At 35.1% G+C, this 23,640-nt stretch overlaps 1 protein-coding gene across 4 annotated transcripts; it reads right to left on the bottom strand.

Annotated features, from left to right (window-relative positions):
- Positions 1–4,840: 4,840 nt before the first annotated feature.
- tom1l2b (target of myb1 like 2 membrane trafficking protein b) lies at positions 4,841–23,446 on the bottom strand. 4 transcript variants are annotated; one of them, XM_073828043.1, is made up of 15 exons: positions 23,351–23,446; positions 22,662–22,746; positions 22,211–22,289; positions 21,954–22,103; positions 19,646–19,780; positions 19,368–19,541; positions 19,168–19,284; positions 18,902–19,035; positions 17,388–17,445; positions 14,821–14,986; positions 14,611–14,725; positions 11,668–11,740; positions 11,008–11,067; positions 10,503–10,539; positions 4,841–8,894 (listed from the first exon to the last, which is right to left on the bottom strand). In XM_073828043.1, exons 1-15 carry the CDS (start codon positions 23,400–23,402, stop codon positions 8,740–8,742), a joined length of 1,590 nt encoding a protein of 529 aa, XP_073684144.1. In that variant the 5' UTR covers positions 23,403–23,446; the 3' UTR covers positions 4,841–8,739. The 4 variants fall into 4 exon arrangements, with proteins under 4 accessions (XP_073684144.1, XP_073684145.1, XP_073684146.1 ...); XM_073828044.1 differs by having other exon boundaries at positions 17,397–17,445; XM_073828045.1 differs by lacking the exon at positions 11,008–11,067.
- Between the last annotated feature and the right edge of the window lie 194 nt (positions 23,447–23,640).

Genomic DNA, 23,640 nt, shown 5'->3' with positions numbered 1-23,640 from the left:
AATGAGAGGCTTAGGGCTAAGTAAACAGCACTGAATGAGGAAATTGGGAAATCAGTGATGTGCAACGATAATAGCAGCCATATAATAAACATAAACAGCTAATTTACTCAAAATGTTTAGCTTTCATTGCCTTTCCCCCTGTTTTAAAATTGGATTTTAGCCAGGAAATTATTATGAAAACAAGATAGCAATGAAGCCTTTAAGAAATGCTTCTTTAAAAGGGAAAAAACAATCTAATAATGCAATAATAAGTCCCTGATTAACAATCGTGATTTCCTTAAGGTGTGATTTTTAGTGCTCGCTAAGGATGTAGCATTCATTGAATAACTCAATTGAATGAATAAGCGGTGGATGTGTAGCCTATGTATGCTTCTGAATAATCTATCTAAAGAGAGCTCTTTAAATAACTGCGGGTTATGAGGGTTTTAAACATGAAGGATTGTGTGATTTGGACTGACACCGGTTACTAGAATTATTCTTAGAAATATAATAAAGTATGATAATATTTACAAACGCAGTGATCAAAATGAAATCTGTGGTAATCAACATACCTGAAAATTCATAGCACACCATTAACTGAACAGGCTTTGTCATGGAAATGTTGTACAGCCGTTCAAAACAATGTTTTCTATGTACAGTGGTGTGAAAAAGTGTTGGCCCCTTAATGATTTTTTATTTTTTTGCATGTTTGTCACACTTTAATGTTTCAGATCATCAAACAAATGTAAATATTAATCAAAGGTAACACAAGTAAACAACATGGAGTTTTTAAATGAAGGTTTTTTTTTTATGCAGGTAAAAAAAATCCAAACCAACATGGCCCTGTGTGAAAAAGTGAAAAAATTACCTCAAAAGCGCAGAGAAGACTCATCCAAGAGGTCACAAAAGACCCCACAACAACATCTAAAGAACTGCAGGCCTCTTTTGCCTCAGTTAGGGTCAGTGTTCATGACTCCACTATAAGAAAGAGACTGGGGAAAAAATGGCTTGCATTGCAGAGTTCCAAAACGAAAACCGCTGCTGAGCAAAAAGAACATAAAGGCTCGTCTCAGTTTTGCCAGAAAACATCCAAGACTTTTGGGAAAATACTCTGTGGACTGACGAGACAAAAATTGAACTTTTTGGAAGGTGTGTGTCCCATAACATCTGGTGTAAAAGTAACACAGCATTTCAGAAAAAGAACCATACCAGCAGTAAAATCTGGTGGTGGTAGTGTGATGGTCTGGGGCTGTTTTGCTGCTTCTGGACCTGGAAGACTTGCTGTGATAAATAGAACCATGAATTCTGCTGTCTACCAAAAAATCCTGAAGGACAATGTCCGGCCATCTGTTAGTGACCTCAAGCTGAAGCAAACTTGGGTTCTGCAGCAGGACAATGATCCAAAACACACCAGCAAATCTACCTCTGAATGGCTGAAGAAAAACAAAATGAAAACTTTGGAGTGGCCTAGTCAAAGTCCTGACCTGAATCCTATTGAGATGCTGTGGCATGACCTTAAAAAGGCGGTTCATGCTCGAAAACCCTCCAGTGTGGCTGAATTACAACAATTCTGCCAAGATGAGTGGGCCAAAATTCCTGCACAGCTCTGTAACAGACTCATTGCAAGTTATCGCAAACGCTTGATTGCAGTTGTTGCTGCTAAGGGTGGCCCAAACTACTTAAGTTTAGGGGGCAAACACTTTTTCACACAGGGCCATGTGGGTTTGGATTTTGTTTTCCCTTCATAATAAAAAAACTTCATTCAAAAACTGCATGTTGTGTTTTCTTGTGTTATCTTTGATTAATATTTAAATTTGTTTGATGATCTGAAACATTAAAGTGTGACAAACATGCAAAAAAAAAAAAAAAATCAGGAAGGGGGCCAACACTTTTTCACACCACTGTATATTAGCCATTGATTTGAAATATGGAGGTTATCAAATCAATTCCAGAGCCTAAAATGTAAACACATTAAAGGGATATTTTTGTTTTGATATTTTTTTACTAGGGGGTACAGGACACTATAGATCATTTATGTAAGTGAGGATAGCAAAATAAAGCAAACTGTGACAAATTATACCCCAAAATGCTTTGTTACCCTTTAGTTATCTGACATTATCAAGATGAGTAGAAAAGGTCTTGTCATATTTTATTACCATTTTCTAAACTATAATAAAAAATGAAAAGCAAACTGATATTGTGAGAAGGGTTGAATGTGTGAATAAAGTTTGATTTGACTATTTTATTTCCATTACGCCCTTGATGAAAGTGATTATGCACTTGTTATAGGTGTTTACTACAGCCTTTCGAACATGAGAGGTTTTATTTTTAACCCTTAGGAATGTGGCATGCGAGGCTGATTCTCATTGGTGCTTGCATCATTTCCTCTAAATTGTTGTCAACTTTGTCCACATACACAGAGGATTCTGTCTTCAAGGGTTTACGAGAAACAACGCAACCCCTTCACTTGCAGACAGTCACGCAATTACAACTAATGAAATATCTTTGAAATAAGGTGGTTATGATAAGGACACTCACCGTTTGGATATTGAGCAGCTCTTCCTGTTCAGTTGGCCTTCTGTCGAGATCATTTTCTGCGGAATGATTTACTTTCATCCAGGCTTTCTGAAACTCTGATTCAGTTCTCTCTGATTTTGTTTTCTTCCTTCTCCAGAAATAGCTCCTTCAAACTGATCCTTGGGCCTTTTCTTGGCTGCAGTTTTGAAGTGAACAACTGTTTAAAAGTTTGTGGTCCATTTTTTTTTTTTTTGAAAGTTTCTTATACTCACCAAGGCTATACTTATTTGATCAAAGATATATGAAAAACAGTAATTTTGTAAAATATCATTACAATTTAAAACCAATTTTATTATATTTTAATATTTCAAAAGTGATGGCAAAGCTGAATTTTCAGTAGCCATTACTCCAGTCTTCAGAAATAATTCTAATATGCTGATTTGCTGCTTGAGAAACATTTCTTATTATTATCAATGTTGAAAACACTTTTTACACTCAATTTATTTTGATTATTAATAGAAAAATTATGAATTTTAATATTATGAATTCATTTAATAATCTTTATTAAACAGAAATAAATTTTTATATAAACATTGAATAAAACAATATAGCATCAATTTTGATCAACTGAATGCATTCTTGTCGAATAAAAATATACATTTCATAAAATGAAAATAAAAAATAACAGAATTTTTTTTTTTAATTAAAATGCTTTTGCCCGGTGTGCAACTGAAAGCCTTTTTAATGGATGTCAATGGAGGAAACAGCTGATCACTTTACTAATCTCAAAAGTGTTTTATTTTTGAGTGAGCTACATTTGGAAATAAACTCTAAAAAAGAGAAGCCACAGAAAATTTAGTCTAAAAAATTTGTCATGAAACTTAAAGCCATTAACATCCAAATTCTTTTTTAATACTTTTCTTTTTTAATACTGCTTTAAATCACTTTTTTATTAGAAATAAAAAAAACTGAAATGATTCCATTGCATAAGTGTTCATACCCTTTTCTGGGACACTTGAAATTTAGCTCAGGAGCATTCATATCGCTTGTAAATTTTACTACATTATGAGTGAAATTAACCTGTGGCAAAATTATTTGAATGAATATGACTTGGAAAGGCACACGCCTCTTAATAAAAGGTTTGACAGCTGAAAATGCATATCAGAGCAAAAACCAAGCCATGAGGTCAAAAAAGCTGCCTGTAGAGCTCAGAGACAGAATTGTGTCAAGGCACAGATCTGAGGAAAAAACTCTGCTGCATTTGAAAGTTTATTACCTATAATGGAAGAAGTTTGGAATAACTAGGACTCCAAACTGAGCAATTGATAGAGAAGGGCCTTGGTTAGAGTGGTGACCAAGAAGCTGACGGTCACTCTAGTTGAGCTCCATGAATGTATATGTAGATGGAAGAAACTTACAGAAGGACAAACATCACTGCAAAACACCACCAATCTGGTCTTTCTGGCGGTGTGGCCAAACTAAATCCTCCCCTCAGTGAAGACACATGAAAACACACTTAGAATTTGCAACAAAGCACCTAAAGAACTCTCAGATTGTGAAAAACAAGATTCTCTGGTCTGATGAACCCCAATTCCAAGCATCATGCATAGAGGAAACCAGGCACTGCTCATCACCTGCACAGTAGCATGCCAAGAGTAAAGTGTGCTGGTAGCAGCCTCATGCTGTGGGGCTGTTTTTCAACGGCAGGGACTGAAGCACTTGCCAGAGTAGAAGAAAAGCTCAACACAGCAAAATATAGAGAGCCTTAATGAAAACCTAGTCCAGAGCATTCAGAACCTGGGCAGAAGGTTCACCTTCCAACAGGACAATAATCCTACGCACACAGCAAGAGTGGCTTATAGACAACTTTGTGGGCCCTTGAGTGGCCAAGCCACAGCCTGGGCTTGAATCCAATCAAACATTTCTGGAGAAACCTGAAAATGTCTGCCAGTCCCCATTCAAGTCGACAGAGCTTGAGAGGTGAAGAGGTGAGGAGAAGAATGGCAGATGTGCAAAACTTGTCGCATCATACCCAAAAAGACTCAACTATGTACTGAGTTAATGGTATGAATACTTATGCAATGTACTTATTTCAGTGTTTTATTTCTAATAAATTTGCCAAGTTGTCACAAATATGTTTTGTGCTTTGTCATTATGGTGTGGAGTGTAGATTGATGTGGGAGAAAAAAAAAGTAATTTAAAGCAGTTTAACATAAGGCATGAAAAACAATTAAGTTTTATAAAAGTATATAAATTATATGTATAATGTTTAAAAATGTAATTTATCATTTTACATGTAACAATCTTTAGATTTGATATGACAAATCTACAATAGACAGTCTGGTAACAGATCACCATCTTGGTATGTTTTATTGGAGTTCAACACATGCATGAATCAAACAGTACAGAGAGCAGCTTGAGGTATAACAACAGGTAAGCACACAGACCAACACCAGTACAATCTGTAAAATCAAGAATGACCACAGAAATGATCACCGGTTAAAGAGTACAGCTTATTCCAGCCCTTCACACTCACACTCACACACTCACCGCAGTTTGACTTTTCTTTATAGAGATGTATCACTTTGGAAAGCTAGATTCTCTTCTTCCCGTCCCTTGGTAAATACAGAATAAACACGGTGTCTGCAGCAGACATCAGGATTTCAGGAGCTGTTGTTCACACATATACATAGACACACACACACACACAACTCCAAATACATATCAAAGAGAAGAAAAGTGCCGTTCCTATAAAGAAATGCTCTCAATGGTACAAAAGACATTGGCATAACCTGACTATACGCTGGGGATCATTTGTCTGATTGCAAAAAGTCAGTAAAATATATTTCACTCCAACTGCACTGGAAAAAAGTGGAAACTCCAAACCTACAGTCCCTTCATTTTAATATACAGCAACCAATACTGACTTCCAAAAGCAAAAAAAAAAAAAAAAAAAACTCTAAATAAATGTTCTGCTTTCTCAAACTGTACATTACTGAGACTAATTTACAGCTCAAAACCATTTCAAATCCGTAGTGCAGCATTAAGTGATGAAATTGCACAATTGCTAAAATTGAAGGTAGATGCTGATATAGTGATAAATAATGTCAATTAAATTATGTTTTTCATCCAAGATGAACCATTTCAGTAATAGTGCCTAAAATAACAACAGCACTTAAATAGGATGCTTAACATCCATGGGAGGTAAAATCTGTTTTTTTTTTTTTCATTGAGTTTAGTGTACATTTTAGTAATGTAGGAGATATACATCTCATGACAGAAACTAGTCAATTGTGACCACCATTAGTGTCCCTCAAATCTCCTCTCATCAATAGAAATAGACAGTATACACAGTAATATTTTAGTATTAATGCTTGTGCATAATCAAGCTGCATCCCTGCTACAGCTGTTGAATTTCTTCTTCTCAAAATAAGTTTTGCCAAACTTACAGACTACAGTAAATATCACTGTTACATGATTAAAACTTTTAACAGCTCTACCAAAGCTCTGCGGTAACTGTAAAGTTGACAAACACAGCATCATGAACTCCCAATAATTCTGCCAAAGGCGATCCTTAAAATCCCACAGTTCTTAAACTGAAATTCTGAGTGCAAGAGGGCCAAAGTTTAGTTGCTCAAAAGATCCAGGGTTCTTTTCAGTTGTAATACATGTTTTGTGTAGTGTGACAAATCATATAAAATAATCAGCCATGCAAAAGTGCACCATCCCTTTCATTTGTGCTCACCTATATGAACAAATAAAATCTTACACGTAAATACAAACACAACTAAAACTCATCTGGACGTTAAAAGCAATATACGTCTTAAGTTAGTTGACTCTACGCTTAAATAATTTGCTAAGGTTAAACATTTGGTCCGTCAAAACAGTATGTACACAACAGCGAGACACAGCACTCGAACTAAGATATTACATCAGCACATTCACCTCACTAAATCAAATCTCTGATGTGCAAACATAAGAGTACCAAACGTTAAGTGGACTACAGCTTTAACTACCCACAACCTGTTCTTTAAGGCAGATCCATTTCATTCCCAATAATAACAACATTAAGCTCAACACCACTTCTGCTGCAGTTGTGCAATGTAAAATCCAATTTAAACTGCCTCGCAGTCACCATCAGTTTTCTGGAAACTCCATTTGTTTTCGGCCTCGTAATAGACAGCATTGAAATGAACGACAGCTTAAATTTTGTATTTGAACAAAAGCTCTTTTAACACAGCCGAAAGGCGATTAATTCTTTCAGTGCAAATTAAATCGAAATACATTTTGCTCCTATTAATCCTTTCTAACAGGCAATGGTTTTGCCAAGTCAAATAATAACGTTTAAAAGTATCCAGTGAAATTTTAATAATATCGTTTTTTCCTCTGATGTGACTTATGTACAGTCGAGGTCAAAAGTTGACATCCCCCTTTTAGAATCTGCAAAATGTTAATTATTTGAGCAAAATAAGAGGGATAATACAAAATGCATTTTGTTGTTCATTTAGTACTGACCTGAATAAGATATTTTACATAAAAGACGTTTACATATAGTCCACAAGAGAAAATAATAGTTTAATTTATAAAAATGACCCTGTTCAAAAGTTTACATACCCTTGATTCTTAATACAGTGTTGTTACCTGAATGATCCACAGCTGTGTTTTTCTGTTTATAGTGTGATAGTTGTTCATGAGTCCCTTGTTTTCTTGAACAGTTAAACTGCCTGCTGTTCTTCAGAAAAATCCTTCAGGTCGCACACATTCTTTGGTTTTCCAGCATTTTTGTGTATTTGAACCCTTTCCAACAATGACTGTATGATTTTGAGATCCATCTTTTCACGCTGAGGACAACTGAGGGACTCATATGCAACTATTACAGAAGGTTCAAACACTCACTGATGCTCCAGAAGGAAAATACATGCATTAAGGAGCTGGGGGGTGAAAACTTTTTGAATTTGAATATCAGGGTAAATGTAACTTATTTTTTCTTCTGAGAAACAAGGAAGTATCTACTGTAGCCTCCGAAAGGCAGTACTAAATGAAAAATTATGATATTTAGGCAAAATAAGAAAAATCTCTATTCTGTTCAAAAGTTTTCACCCCCGCCTCTTGATGTTTTTTATTTACTTTTTATTTTTTTTATTCTTAACCAAAGAATTTGTGGGACCTGAAGGATTTTTCTGAAGAACAACAGGCAGTTTAATTGTTCAGGACATGAACAACTATCACTAAACAAAAAAAAGCTGTGGATCATTCAGGTAACAACACAGTATTAAGAATCAAGAGGATGTAAACTTTTGAACAGGGTCATATTTATAAATTCAACTATTGTTTTTCTCTTGTGGACTATATATAAACATCTTTATGTGAAATATCTTACTCAGGTCAGTACTAAATAAAATATAACATGCATTTTGTATGATCCCTCTTATTTTGGTAAAAAAAAAAACATTTTGCAGATTCTGAATAGGGGATGTTACACCTTTTGACCTCAACTGTCACTTTTTAAATATTCAATTAGCAAAATGTGTTTTAATTTGAATAAATTACGACTATGCTTAAAACCTTTCTTTCTAGTAGTTATGTCCCATTCAACAACTGGTACTAATTTCTCATAATATGACACAAAATGCTTAAATTAGCCGGCTGAACTGCTACATCAGCTTTCCGTTATGGTATATCTTGTCAGAGGTATTAATTGAAAAATTTATAATAAATAATCCTATGTATTACATCCCTTTAAAGCAAATCTTCACGTAAATGAAAAAAAGAAGAAAAAACAATTACTAGCTCCCTTTATGGATCATTCTTGAAGAAAAAGAAGAGGAAAATAGAATTATCCAGCTGTTGCATGCGGGACCACAGAGAACACAAAGTTAGACATGACTGGATCTGGTAGTAGACTTTACAAGAGCTTCCTTGCTTTATACCACAAATATCAATTAAAAAAATAGACATTGACCTCTCCAATCCACAAGGAACGGTATGCTTTTAGAGGGAGTTATGAGTGGATCTTTTACAGCATTTTCAATGGAATGAAAACTTGGTAGAGTATGAAAATGTTCATTATGAAAATGTCTAGATCATGAAACAGTTCGGATCACTTCAGCAGTGATAGTGTTGATTGTGCTGGAGAAGCAGGAAGCAGGAGAGAAAGAGGAGATGCTGATGGATCTGCAAAGTGGCCGACCCATCACTGCTACATGAGCAGTGTTGGGGTGCCCCAGAAGATCTGACACTTATCTACAAGGCAAAGAGGGAGTCCTCGGACCTGCCGGCCTTTTTACTCGCATTCGCAGAAGCGCCGGCAGCAGCAGAAAGCTCGTCGCTTGGGGGTGTCGGCAGCGTGGGCACCATCTCTGCTGCTTTGGCTCTCTCCTCTAGAAACTTGTCAAACTCTGGAAGAAAGTTACCATGGGGAATTTCAAGTCAAATACTGCATACAACTGCTGGGACTATGGACAGATAGACACTACAGTTTAAAAGTTTGTGGTCGGTAAGATCTTTGTTAATTAGTTTTTGAACAGTAAGATTTTATTTATTTTTTCAAGCCTGAATTTATTTGATCCCAAGTACAGCAAAAACAGTCAAATTTAGATTTTTGTTACTATTTAAATTAACTGTTTTCTATTTGAATATATTTTAAAATGATATTTCATTTAAATGTGATTTCAAAGCTGAAATTTGAGCATCACGATCCTTCTGAAATCATTTTAATATTCTGATTTGCTGCTCAAAAGACAATTTTTTTTCAGGTTTCTTTGATGAATACAAAGTCCAAAAGAACAAAATTTAATTTAAAAAAGAAATCTTTTGTAACTTTATAAAGTCTTTATCATCCCTTTTGATCAATTTAAAGCATTCCTGTTGAATTCAAGTATTTATTTCTATAATTTCTATACTGACTCCAAACTTTTGAATGGTATAGTGTATAATGTTACAAAAGCTTTTTATATCAGATAAATGCTGATCTTTGGATCTTTCTATCCAAAGAATCCTAAAAAAATGTTCTCAACTGTTTTAAATAATGACAATAATAATAATTTTAAAATATTTATTGAACAACAAATCAGCAAATGATTTCTGAAGGATCATGTGAAAATGAAGAGTAATGATGCTGAAAATTTAGCCTTGACCACAGGAATAAATTATATTTTAAAACATTCAAATAGAATTTATTTAACTTAATTTAAAATAGTAAAATCATTTACAATATGACTGATTTTGCTGTATTTTGGATCAAATAAATGCAGGCTTGGTGAGCAGAAGAAACTTCTTCTAAAAAACATTTAAAAAATCCTACTGTTCAAAAACTTTTAACTGGTAGTATATGCTGACCAAGGCTGCATTTTTAGTTAAATTTTAATATATTTTAAAATTGAATTTATAGCGAAGCTGAATTTTCTCTTGTCCTGAAAGTCTCATCATCTTGCAATAAACATTTTTCTTATCTCCACAGCTGAAAATAATTTTGTTTAAACAAGTAATGGAAACCAATATTTTTTTAGGCTTCTTCGGTGAACAGAAAGTTCAAAAGAACATTGAGATTTATTTGAAATAGAAATGTTTTGTAACTTTAAAAAAGTCTTTACTGTCACCATTGATCAACTGAATGCACCATTGCTGAATAAAAGTGTTAAGTTCCTTAAATTACAACATCTTTAACAAACAAAAAAAACTTCTGAATGGTAGTGTAAATTAATGGGAATTCTGTCATTAATGGCTTACCCTTATGTCTTACAAGACTGACATGTAACAAGAAATTATTGAATAAATTTGAATATTTTTTTTTCTTTTGAGTACAAAATTATTCTCTTAGCTTCATAAAATTAAGGTTGAACCACTGATGTCACATTAAGTATTTTACTACCTTTCTGATGCAGGGTCAGAAAGCTAAATCTAAAATATCAAAATTTCTTACAGGCTTGAAACGACACAAGGATGAGTAATTAATGACAGAATTTTTATCTCTTGGGCAAACTATCATTTTAAGTAATTTTTCATACCTTCACTGGTCACACCCTCCTCTCCTTCATCTCCTTTCTAAAAGTAGAAAAAGGATAAAAGATTTCAGTGCATGAATGCTTGTATTAAAAAAAAAAAAAAAAAAAAAACACTTTTTTGCAACCACATCAAACATAATCATTTTCCCCTTCAAATGACCTATTCATGATTTAACTAAATTACATTACATTACCAAAAACATCCAAAAGAGCTATTAGTATAGAAAATCAAAGTGTTAAAAGCATATCAAGCAAGAGTCTATTCACTACGCACTCAATGTACACTAAAATAAATTGTAAGAATATCCCAGAAAAGTAAGGAATGCAGCAAAACCATAGAAGGAGAATCGTTAGTGACCCTAAAAAGGAGATAAAAGGTATTCAGCCAAGATTAAAAAGGCAAACAAAAAGAAATATGCAGCGATAAGGGCATATTTCTTTTTCGAAAAATGGGTTATGTCCTGAAGAAGAAAAAAAATGAAATAAAATAAACAAAAGGAAATCTCACCACATCAGTACTGAGCCACTCCTCAATGTCATCCATGACAGAGGACTGGTCAAGAGCTGCCTACGGGCCCAAACCATGGGCCGGAGCAAAGCAAATAATAAATCAAAATAATAAACCCAAGAAAACATGACAAAACAAACAAACAAACAACAAAAAACAAAACAAAAACAATAAGACTTCAACATAAAAGTCTTAACCAAACCAATATTAGCAAACTACCCCCATATGGAGACATGTGGTAATAAATCAAACACATGCACAGAGCGTCACCGCAGAATACAACTCAAGACTCTTTTGAGCTGCCCTGACATAAAAGAAAAAGTATAATCTGAACTCCTGCTTCTAGAAATTGTTCCTTCTAACTTGAATGTATATGTTCCTCAACTAGTGTGGTTTCAAACACATCACATCCTTCAACCTTACTATTTTGGGGTTTGGTACACCATGTACATTGCTGTCTATATGTACTTTTGTATCCTCTGAAAATAACAGTAATTCATATGCCTTTTGAAGAACCACTCCAAAATAAGTGTACCAACACCCAGTTATATGATGCTTCTTTGACATAAAAATGCACATTTCAATTCCATATGGACATATACTTATGGAAAAAATCTGTCCTAAAATAAAAATACACAGAAAGAGTCGAAGAAAACTCACCCCAGTGTGTTGTTGTCTAACATCCAAAGTCGGTGCCACTCCACTAGAAGCCTTTGTGTCTTCGAATGGTGCACTAATTTGAAAACCAACAAAGTTAAAACTAATACAATACACTAATATAATACTTTGTGAATTTATTATTTGAGACAGCTTGATTTAGTGTTTTTACATAAAATGAGACCACCTTCTTCTAAATAAATAAAGCAAACAAACCTAATTTGATATTAAAGCAACACTAAAGAACTTCGCTCCCTCTACAGGTTGGAAGCGGAATTGTCCATTACCGCTGTCGTAAATAATTTAGCCTACCATCGCGTCACATGCACGTTATTTGTTTGGAGGCTATCCAGGACCGGCTTTGGAAACAATGATGTCCAGTGACAAGGCAGAGTATGTTGCATGACTTTATGAAAGTATGAAAACGAAATAAAACATAATAATGACATTGTTTGCTAATTCTTTCCATAAAGCAAGTCGCATTTGTAGTCTCATTTGAACTACAAAACCGCTACTCGACGACTCAAACTTACATAGTGCTGTTATGGCCGATAAAGGGTCGCAAAGCGAATACGAAAGTGCCGTTTCACCCTGTTATGAGTTGATGGAAACATTATTTTAAGGTTAAAAAAAAAAAAAAAAACTCTTTAATGTTGCTTTAAGCTAAATCTGGGATAAGCTTACCCTTTGGGACTTCTTTGCCCCAGAGAGGCAGTCATATTTTTTAGTAGTGGGGCAAGATGGACCTTACCTTCTGTTAAGTTAAAAGGTTGTGTCATTAATCTTCAGATACAAATGTTTCCATTCATTCCCCTTTAAAGTAATAGTTCATCCAAAAATGAAAATTCTGACTTTATTTACTCACCCTCATGTGAATGAATGTGCATCACAGACTGACACAGAAGAGAAAAAATTGTTGAATAAAGTCATTATTTTTCATTTCTTTGCGCACAAAGAAGTATTCTCGTAGCTTCATTAAACTGCGTTTGAACCACTGTCGTCACATGGACTGTTTTATTGATGTCCTTACTACTTTCTGGGGTTTGTGTCATTTGTATTGCTGTCCATGCAGGGTCAGAAATCTTATTTTGTGTTCCAAAGATGAACAAAAGTCTTACAGATTTGAAAAAACATGATGGTGAGTAATTAGAGAATTTTAATTTCTGGCTGAACTATCCCTTTAATATATTGAATGATGTACAATGCCCTCCACTAATATTGGCACCCTTGGTAAATAAGAACAAAGGTAACTGCGAAAATAAATCTGCATTGTTCATCCTTTAGATCTTTAAATTTAAAGTTAAAATTTCACAAAATTCTAACCTTTCCTTTAAGTAAAACGATGGAAACTGGGGGGATAATCTCATTATGAAATAAATGTTTTTCTCTAGTTCACGTTGGCTATAATTATTGGCACCCCTAAAAAATTGTCCAAGTAAAATATCTCTGTAGTATATTCCCATTAATATTACAATTGTTTTAGCACACCAGGGTGGCTAGAAGTATAAAACTGTCAAACAGTCATGACTTTCTGTTCCACAGGATTTTAAATATGAGGAACACAAAGGCCAAATTCCCTTAATCATCCACAAGGAGTAAAACCAAAGAATATAGTTCTGATGTGCAGAACAAATTTGTTGAGCTTCACAAAATAGAAAGTGGCTGTAAGAAAAGAGCTAAAGCACTGAAAATCCCTATTCCCACCATCAGGGCAATAATTAAGAAGTTCCAATCAACTAAAGATGTTACAAATCTGCCTAGAAGAGGATGTGGGTCTATATCATCCTAATGCACGATAAGGAGGAGAGTTTGAGTGGCCAAAGACTCTCCAAGGATCACAGCTGAAGAACTGCAGAGAATTGTTGAGTGTTGGGGTCAGAAAGCCTAAAAGAAAATGATCAAACAGCTCCGACATCACCACATGTTGTTTTAGAGGGTTTCAAGAAAAATCCTCCTAGCTCACCCAAAAACAAACAGACATGACTGGAACTTTAAACAGGACTGGCTTCTACAGTCAGATGAAACTAAAAATGAGATTTTTGGCAGCTAACCCTCCAGATGGTTTTGGTGCAGACAGGGATAAAAAAAAAAAAAGTACCCCATTTCCACGGTTAAAAATACTGCTGGGTCTTTAATGTTGTGGGCCTATTTTTCTGCCGGAGGTCCTGGATATCTTGTTTAGATACATGGCTTCATGGATTCTATCAAATACCAGCAGATAAAAAAATCAAAACCTGACCGCCTCTGTTGGGAATCTTATAATGAGCCATGGCTGCATCTTCCAGCAGGACAATGATCCAAAACAAACATCAAAATCAACACAAAAAACTGTGTCACTAAGCCCAGAATGAAGCTTCTACCATGGCCATCCCAGTTCCCTGACCTGAACCCTGTATAGAAACTGAAGAGTAGAAACACCAACATGAAGCTTGGAATAAAGAGATTCTGGAGAATCTAGAGAGATTCTGTATGAAGGAATGGTCTCTGATCTCTTGTCAGGTGTTCTCCAAACTCATTAGACATTGTTGGAGAAAACTCAGAGCTGTTATCTTGGGAAAAGGACGTTGCAAAAATTGGGTGCCAATAATAGTAGCCAACGTGAACTAGAGAAAATCATTTATTTCATAATGAGATTTCCCTCCCATGTTCTATTGTTTTACTTTAATGTCAGGTTAGAATTTTGTGAATTTTTTGAATGAAAGATCAAAACGATAAATTATGCAGATTTATTTTTTTTACATCCACCTTTGCTCATATTTACCAAGGGAGCCAATATTAGTGGAGGGCACTGTATCATCATAAAACCCATCTCCAAATTGGATCTGGGATCTTATGTTGGAGAAATAATGAGAGAATTTTCATTTTTGAGTATCATTTTTTAGGGAGGCATCTGACTCTAGTCTACATTATAAGCTATTAGTAACATAAAATAGATTTATTTCATACTTCTTCCTCTCTGGAACGGTGCCGGTCCTTGTCTGGGCGAACATGTCAAAGTCATCTTGGGGTTGACTAGCAGTCAGAGTGCTCAAGGTGCCACTCACACTGTCAGAACCAACATCTGTAAAGCAATGTTGTTCTCCCATTAGTACAGAGAGCTTCTCACTTGATGCCTAAAATGTCAAGTACATTGTGGATTCCAAGGTCAAAACTCACCCAAACCAGCCAGTCTGGAGGAGAGTGTAACTGGAGAAGCAGAGCGAATTGGAGCCACAGAGGGAGGCAAGCTGGATGGAGGGGTAGCACTGATCCTGGGGCTGACCACTGCAGGAGACCCTGGTCCTAGATCAATCAGGTTATCTTCTGTCGCCTCATTCAGTACCTGTGGATATGCAACAGCATTTCACAGTGACACATATTAATTATGGATACTTTGAGGTGAATGATTATTTATTTGCTATCTTACCTTTACACCATGAACATTTTCAAACTGGTATACATACAGTACTTCTACTTTTTTTATTCATATATATATATATATATATATATATATATATATATATATATAAAGAGACCTACAGTCAGTTCTATCTGGTTGAGAGGAATTAAGACGGATACTTAGGATGTTGTACATACACTGCTTTCACCACTTTCACCAACTCTTTTGTGAGAGGAAGTTTCAAGAAACTTAATGTACACTAAGAATTGGTGAAAAGGTGAAGTGGTTAGACTGTACAGGAACAATCAACTTTATAGTGGGCACAAGAGGAATGGCTAATGGATATTCTCAGGCTAATTGTTATTAAATGTGTGAATGTTACTCATACCATTTGTTTCTTTGCCACTTAAAACTGTTGCTGTACTCCCTCAGTTGCTCATTATAAAACCGTGTTTGAATCGAGTCAAAAGCACATTAAAACTTGCTGTCAAAAACATAATTTGTTAATGTCTCAGCACAGTGACACATGCTCATAATTAATATAAAAAGGTTTAAATTCTTTATTACAAGGCAAAAGCCCATCATTAATTATAATAATAATGACACACGCTGTCAAAAATGTGTTTGTCTTTTGTTTACTCTTTCCACGCATCTTAGCGGCACATAAGTAAATAATTTAACAGAAAAAGCTCAAAATACATTACCACTCAAAATTTGGGAGGATTTTTTTGTTTTTGAAATATGACTCTTATGCTCTCCAAGGCTGCATTTATTTGCTCAAAAATACAGTGAAGTTATTATTACTAATACTAATAAATGAAATTTATTCCCGCGATGGCAAAGCTGAATTTTCTGCAGCCATTACACAAGTGGCACATGATGATCCTCCAGATCAGATCATTTTAATATCCTTGATTTATTAATACTGATTATTAACAGTTATGCTGCTTAATACTTTTTGCAGAAATGCTATTTTTTTTAGAATTTTTTTGATGAATATAAAATGCAAAAGAATATCAATTTTAAATTCTTTACTATTACTCTGATCAATTTAACAGACCCTTGCTGATTCAAAGTATACATTTCATTCATTCATTAAAAGAAAAAATAAATAAATAAAATTCCTGATCCCAAACTTTTGAATGGTAGTGTATGTCTCTCATGCAGTCCTGGAAATAATTTAAAATGTACACATTTTCATTCTGTTCAAAAGTTTACACCCCTGCCTCCTAATGCATAGTTTTTCCTTTTGAAGAATCAGTGGGCATTCTAACCTTCTGTAATAGTTTCATATGAGTCCCTCAGTTGTCCTTAATGTGAAAAGATGGATCTCAAAATCATACAGTCATTGTAGTAAATGGTTCAAATACACAAAAATGCTGAAAAACCAAAGAATTTGTGGGACCTAAAGAATTTTTTCTGAAGAACATCAGGCAGTTTAACTGTTCAGGGCAAACAAGGGACTCATGAACAACTATCACTAAACAAAACAAAACAAAAACCCACTGTGGATTATTCAGATAACAACACAGTATTAAGAATCAAGTGTATGTAAACTTTTGAAAAGGGGCATTTTTATAAATTCAACTATTATATTCTATTGTGGACTATATATAAACATCTTTTATGTGAAATATCTTAATCAGGTCAGTACTAAATAAGAAATAACATGCATTGTGTATGAACTCTCTTATTGTAGTAAAATAATAAACATTTTGCAGATTCTGCAAGGTGTATGTAAAATTTGACTTCAACTGTACATTGTCACTACTGTAAATCCCCATGTAGCCTATTTTGTTTATAGCAGTGGAGGAACTAGTACTAGGGCAAGTAGACGCAAAGGGTGGAAGCAAAAGACACAGACAGGCATTCTACATGCTAGTGGAGGTTCACTGTCAGGACATGCTGGATGCAACACGGGAAGATGTACCGGCCAATACTGACATAACATACTGTAGCATTTGCATGTCAAAGAAAAAAAATGGGATTAGATGACTTTCATACTTGCCTCCCTCAGCTAGCAATAACAAAAAATAAAAATAGGAAAAACAAATCACAAAACAGACCAAACCACACAATAAATAACACCAACATGCAATCACATCAGTTGAAACCGCACATGATGAAAGTGTTTGCATCTCAAAGCAAACATACCACGCATTCTCAGAGCATATTTTAGAGCAAAAAGCAAGCAATGAGAGGAAGAGGAAATTATATGTGTGACTCTGAGATGTGGTTTTGGCATGAACATTTTACCTTACATGTGTTTGGGGTGGAAATAAAACACCTCGATGATGAAATGATGCTAAAACAGAGATAAAAGAACAACTCTCTTAGAGAAGACACAACCCACCCCGTTGTTTATGCCTTGAGCAGATCGGCCAGACCGGAATCTCTCGTATCTTTAAAAAACACAAAAAGCAACATGAAAAGTGAGCAATCAGAAACAATATAACTTAATAAAACATTACTCTCACATAAAAACAGACGTTTTTTGAAGCATTAAAGGGATAATTAACCCAAAAACTAAAATTCTGTGATCATTTACTTACCCTCTTGTCATTCCAAACCCATCTTCGAAACACAAAACAGATATTTTTTAATGAAACCCAAGAGGTTTCTTTTCCGACGTAAAGCATAGGTAACAAAGACTTCCAAAGAAAATCCAAAAAGGTAAAGGCGTCGAATCCACAAGAATTAAGTGGTTTAATCCAAGTCTTGTGAAAAGATATGATAGCTTTATAAAAAAAATCTTTATACAGTGGACTACCAGTAAAATTTATAAAAATTTGGGACCAAAAATTAGTTAGACACTTGACCTGACCTGACATGTTTTGCTTAAGTTTTTTTTTCTTCAAATGCTAACGTGACCTTTTTACACCACAAACCGAACAAAATTAAGCATTGCTTGGTAATTGGTCAACAAAGTATTAATAGTTGTGTAAATATTGTCATTCTAACAGTTGTCTGAATAATTTTTGGTTGATTGTAAACCATTACATACCTTTCTATCAAAGTTATCTGACATTATCAAGATGAATTTGTTCTGACACAGTTTAGCTCCAAGTGCTTGCCATATTTTATTACCATTTTCTAAACTACAGCAAATAAATGGTGATAATGAGAGAAATGTTGAAGGAGTAAAGTTTAGTCTGACTGTATGTGTTGATCATTGTTTAATTAAAAGCCTAAATTAAAAAGTTCACACAAGACTCGGTTTAAACTGCTCTATTCATATGGATTTATTTTAAAACGCCTTTATAACATTTTTGGACCTTCTTGGAAGTTTTGGGTATCTGGCTTTTTAATGGAAGGGCAGAAACCTCTCAGGTTTAATTAAAAATGAGTTTTGAAGATTAAGGGATTAATTCACTCCAGAATTAGGATTTCCTGATAATTTAATCACCCCATGTCATCCAAGATGTTTATGCCTTTCTCTCTTTAGTCGAAAAGAAGGTTTTTGAGGACAACGTTCCAGGATTTTTCTCTATATAGCATTTGTGGTTAAAAAGTACATACATATATTTTTTTTTAGAAAATTACTGATCATTTCACTAGATAAGACCTTTATTCCTGGGCTGGAATCGTGTAGAACCCTTTGAAGCTGCATTGAAACTGCAATTTAGATGTTCAACCCATTGATCCCTATTGAAGTTCACTATATGGAGAAAAAAAAATGTTTTTTTAAAAACATTATTTCTTTTTGACTGAAGAAAGAAAAACTTGAACATCTTGGATGAGATGGGGGTGAGTAAATTACATTTTAATTCAGTAGTGAACTAATACTTTAACATGAGGGTGAGTAATTATGAAAAAAAAAAAATTTTTTTGGTGAATAGCTCTTTTGCTTGATCACACCTCTCATATCGTAGAAAGATGTTGTTGAGGTCATCGTTGACGTGCAGGAGCTCTTCTGTGACTTCCTCATTGGACACGCGTGAGATAAGCTCAACTATCCTCTGCTGCATGGCCCTGCATGTTCTGTTTAATTCCTTTAAACAAAGCAAGCAAACCGTGCATCACCGAACAATAAAAACAGTCAACATAATGCTGCACCGACACTCCCTCTAGTGGGCTTCGGTGGCTCTTTTAAGCCTGGTAAACATCAAAAAATTCTGAGAAACCTGCAGAAGCTCATGATCGGATGGATCCCCTTGACCTGGAACCATTTCAGTCAACATCTCGGACATCACCTTAGTGTTCCCACGCACAATGTCGAGCTCACTGCGCAGCTTGCAAATCTAATCAATGATATTTAATTAAATCATTATGCAATCTATGAAAACAAATGCTGATCTATGCCATTTAGGAGGTTCTATATTACCTGCTCAGGAGAAGGGTTGATGGGCCCAGACATCGGCAGATTGGGCATCTGTGGGGAAGTGTGGGCCACCGGGGCAGAAAAGGGAGGAGCGGAGGCTGGGTGAGGGTGAGGCTGTGGCTTTGGCTGGACTGGGGCGTTATATTTCTGCTGGTCCAACTCTGGAGCAGTTTGCAGCTATTAAAGACAATCAACGAAAGCACAGCGATAAAGAGGGAAGGTAAAGTGATAACCTGCCATAACCTGTCATAAACAAACCATAACATGCACAACACACCTACCCGTTGTGGCGTGTGAATGGGGGACAAGGTCTCCAAGTCAGATCGAGGAAACTCTATTCCCTTTCTCTTCATTTCTTCGTAGACGTGGACTACTCCAGTCAAATCTGGACTACTCCTGAAGGCATCTGCCCATGCCTGACGAATAGAGTGCATGCAAATTTTTTATATGCTTTGAAATCTTGTAAAATGCATCAGAATAGCTGATAACATAGTTGATAGCTGCAGTACAACTTTTCAGATCTCCTCTACTTCCAAAACTTAATACCTTCACTTTCAGAACAAGATGTTCATGTCTTTCTTTCTTCAGTCATAAAGAAATTATGTTTTTTGAAGAAAACGTTTCAGGAATGTTGTCCATATAGTGGACTTCTATGGTGCCCGTGAGTTTCAAAATGCAGTTTAAATGCAGCTTCAAAGGACTCGAAACGATCCCAGTCAAGAAAGAAGGGTTGTTTAGCTAGATAAGAACCTTCTTCCTCGGCTTAGATGGTTTTGGGCCCTTTTAAGCATTTAAACTGCATTTTAGAAGTTCAAAATCTCTATATAGCGGACTTTTTTAGAAGTTCAAAATCGCAGGCACCATAAAAGTCCACTACATAGAGAAAATCCTGAAATCTTTTACTCAAAAAACATAACTTCTTTACGACTGAAGAAAGAAAGCCATGAACATCTTGGATAATAAAGGGTGTGAGTTAATTATCAGTAAATTTTTGTTATGGAAGTGAACTTCTCCTTTAAAGGGATACTTCGCCCAAAAATATGAAATCTGGCATATTTCTTCTGTTGCACACAAAAGATAATATTCTAAAGAACATGCGTCAAACTCTGACTTTAATAGCATGGAAATAGCATTAGCTACAATTTTTTTTTAAATAAACATTTGAAAGATGTCTCTCAAAGCTGCATTTTTTTGATCGAAAATACAGTAATATTTTAACATATTAAAAAAAAGTTAATTAAGATTTATGTTTTTTTTTAAATAAGTTTCTTATGCTCATCAAGGCTGCATTTATTTGATCAAAAATCCAGACAAAAACGATAATATTGTGAAATATTATTTCAATGTAAAATAACGGTTTTATATATGTGAATATATTTTAAAATGTAATTTATTCCTGTGATACAAAGCTGAATTTTCTGCAGCATTACTTTAGTGACACACGATCCTTCAGAAATCGTTCTAATATGCTGATTTATCACTGTTGGAAACAATTGTGTTGCTTAAAACGTTGCTTAAAAACCTGTTTTCAGGATTCTTTAATACATACAAAGGTAAAAAGTACATAATTTATTTAAAATTAAAATCTTTTTTTGAAAGAAATTAATACTTTTATTCAGCAAGGATCTGTTAAATTGATAGAAAGTGATAATTAATTAATAAATGCTGTTCTTTTTAACTTTTTACACATAGAGTCCTAAAAAAAAGAATCACAGGTTCCAAAAATATAAGCAGCACAACTGTTTCCAACACTGATAATAAAAGTAATAAACCAGCATATTAGAATGATTTCTGAAGGATCATGTGACACTGAAGACTGGAGTAATGATGATGCAAATTCAGATTTACATCACAGGAATAAATTACATTTTAAAATATATTAAAATAGAAATCCCTTATTTTAAACTAAAATAGCATTTTACATAGTATTTTACTCTGTTTTCATCAAGTAAATGCAGCCTTGATGAGCATAAGAGAATTCTTAAAAAACAAAAAAAACATTGAAAATCTTACTAGTCCCAAACTTCTGAATGTAATTTATTCCTGTGATGGCAAAGCTCTATTTTTACCAGCTATTACTCTACTCTTCAGCGTCACATGATCCTTCACATAATGTATTATTCTAAAATACTGACACATTTAGACTTTTAAAAGGTAGTGTTGGTACTACAATCAGGTGACTGTTTTAAATAATGTTGTTTGAATGTCAAACAAAAATGCAAAGCACAGACTTCACTTGCCTACTTCTCTCGGACAAAGTCATTCTAGCCATTTTAATAACTTCATCAGATCATGAGAAATTTCTAGCATCACATTAAATGCACGACCAAGCAAATTGAAGTCACCCTTGGTCATCTGAGCCAAACCTAGTAACCTGATCCACTAGGTTGTAATGAGCACAACTTCAGTGCCAATGAATTAGCCCGATCTCCTTGACTACACAGCATCAGGTAACCAGCCTCATGATGCACCTCCTCTCCCTCTCTATCATGCCCTTCTTTTAGAAACCGTTTTCATTCCTCATGTTGTGTTTAAACCAGAAAACAACATTATTTAACTCATTAAACAATCAAAACATCCAGTTCATACCTGTATCAAAGCTAGTACTTTGTCCTGCACAATGGCAGGTGGGTTGTTTTTAGGAGATATGATTTTCACCAAAACGCCATCAATGAAGTCCCTGGTGGTGACGAGCGCATGGAACCGATACCCACAGTTCTTCACACACGTCTCAAGAACCTAAACACATCATGAAAATCAAAATGAACAGGACCATTTCTAATCAAAAAATTAAATAGATGTTAGTAAGACCGCAAAGAGAATCGTTTCAATTATATGTCTCTCACCGTCAGCGTGAGCATCACCTCCCTGTAGTTTTTATTCCCATTAAGCCTCTTCTTCACAGCTCTTATAGCATCCTTAGGCCTATAAATGAGACAAATAACTAAATAACACATACGTGCTGCTAAAAAGCACCCATTATGACATTACAATGGCAAGGTCAAGTGAATGAATCATCTTCTCCTAGCAAGCATTGCTAGCTTCCATAAATAACACATTGTGATGACTATTCAATTTATGTAACATCCTGGACATGGAGTGGATTTGAATAGCCATTCCAGAATAAGTGAAGGCATTATCATTCAGTCATAATTAAACATTGTTAACATAAAAAACATCATATTCTCTATCTGTGTAACAATGTTTACCATTTTCTAAGGTGGAGGGAATGTGTCAACACAGAGGTTACTGAATTCAATGTCAAATGCTATAAATCATGCATCTTTCATGTCTCACCCATCTTCTGTTTCATTAATTATGTCACATATTTCCATATTCAAGGTCCAGTCTTCACTTTGCAGTGAGCCATCTGTGGCCCTTTCTGGGAAAGATCAAAAAGCAAACTGATCAGACAGTCGTTTACTACCTTTCACTAATAAGACAATCTGGTTTAACATCGCCACTGATGACATTACACTGAACTGCAAACTGCTGCGCAGTATGTGCTTGCATGCTGTTTATCTTCCAACGCAAGCTGTCAGTTTCCTTGCACAGAGTGTCCATTTATAACAGTTGATCAATAGTGTGAATCATTTACACACATTACCTCAAGCTTTTGCCATGAAACTGGGTGTGAGAGATAAACGCAGTGTCAACTGGCTGGCTAGCAGGCTAATACCAGCTGGTAAGTGAGAGTAGCATTTCAGCTTAACGTTACTTAAACTCAAGAGTTAAGCGTTTCGCCTCCCTTTAATCGGTAATTTAAACAAATACGTAAATAATCATTTTAAGACGCACATATTGAGAGGTAACTCAAACTGTGAGTTAGACCAGCTAGCATTATTGAGCATTAGCTGTTAGCCAGCTAACTGACAGGCTATCCATAGGTTGAGTTTGCACACAGCGGTTTGGCTAAACGCATCGCTTTAGGCGTTAAATTGTTACGATATAATTTTTAAGCATCGTTTAATTTCTGAAAACCATACCAATGCACTGTCCCACCGGAGTACTGTACGGGTTTCCCAGCAAGAACTCCATCTTGTCAACATACCCTACGACTAACAGTCAATGAGACAGTAAACACTCAAGCCCCGCCCATGGACGCCTCTCATTGGTCGCATAATTCAGGACAACAACGCTATTGGCCGATCCTGCAGTCTGCTATTGAAATGACACGCCAGCTAATTAAAGGGACAGCAGTGATTCCGTCGACATGACTTTGCTTTATACCGCAGGTTTTTACTTTATTGCTAATGGCTTTGTATCAGGCTATGTG

The sequence above is a fragment of the Garra rufa genome, chromosome 22 (assembly GCF_049309525.1).
Source record: "Garra rufa chromosome 22, GarRuf1.0, whole genome shotgun sequence".
In the NCBI taxonomy this organism is placed as follows: Eukaryota; Metazoa; Chordata; class Actinopteri; order Cypriniformes; family Cyprinidae; genus Garra; species Garra rufa.
The sequence above is the reverse complement of the archived record's forward strand: the minus strand, read 5'-3'. Positions and strand labels throughout refer to the sequence as shown.

Coding starts and splice junctions, on each gene's coding strand:
- tom1l2b (XM_073828043.1), bottom strand. CDS start 23,402: ATGGAGTTCTTGCTGGGAAACCCGTACAGTACTCCGGTGGGACAGTGC. Junction 19,036..19,167: donor CCGATCATGAGCTTCTGCAG/GTTTCTCAGAAT, acceptor CTTTGTTTAAAG/GAATTAAACAGAACATGCAG. Junction 17,446..18,901: donor ATCTTTCTACGATATGAGAG/GTGTGATCAAGC, acceptor TGTTTTTTAAAG/ATACGAGAGATTCCGGTCTG.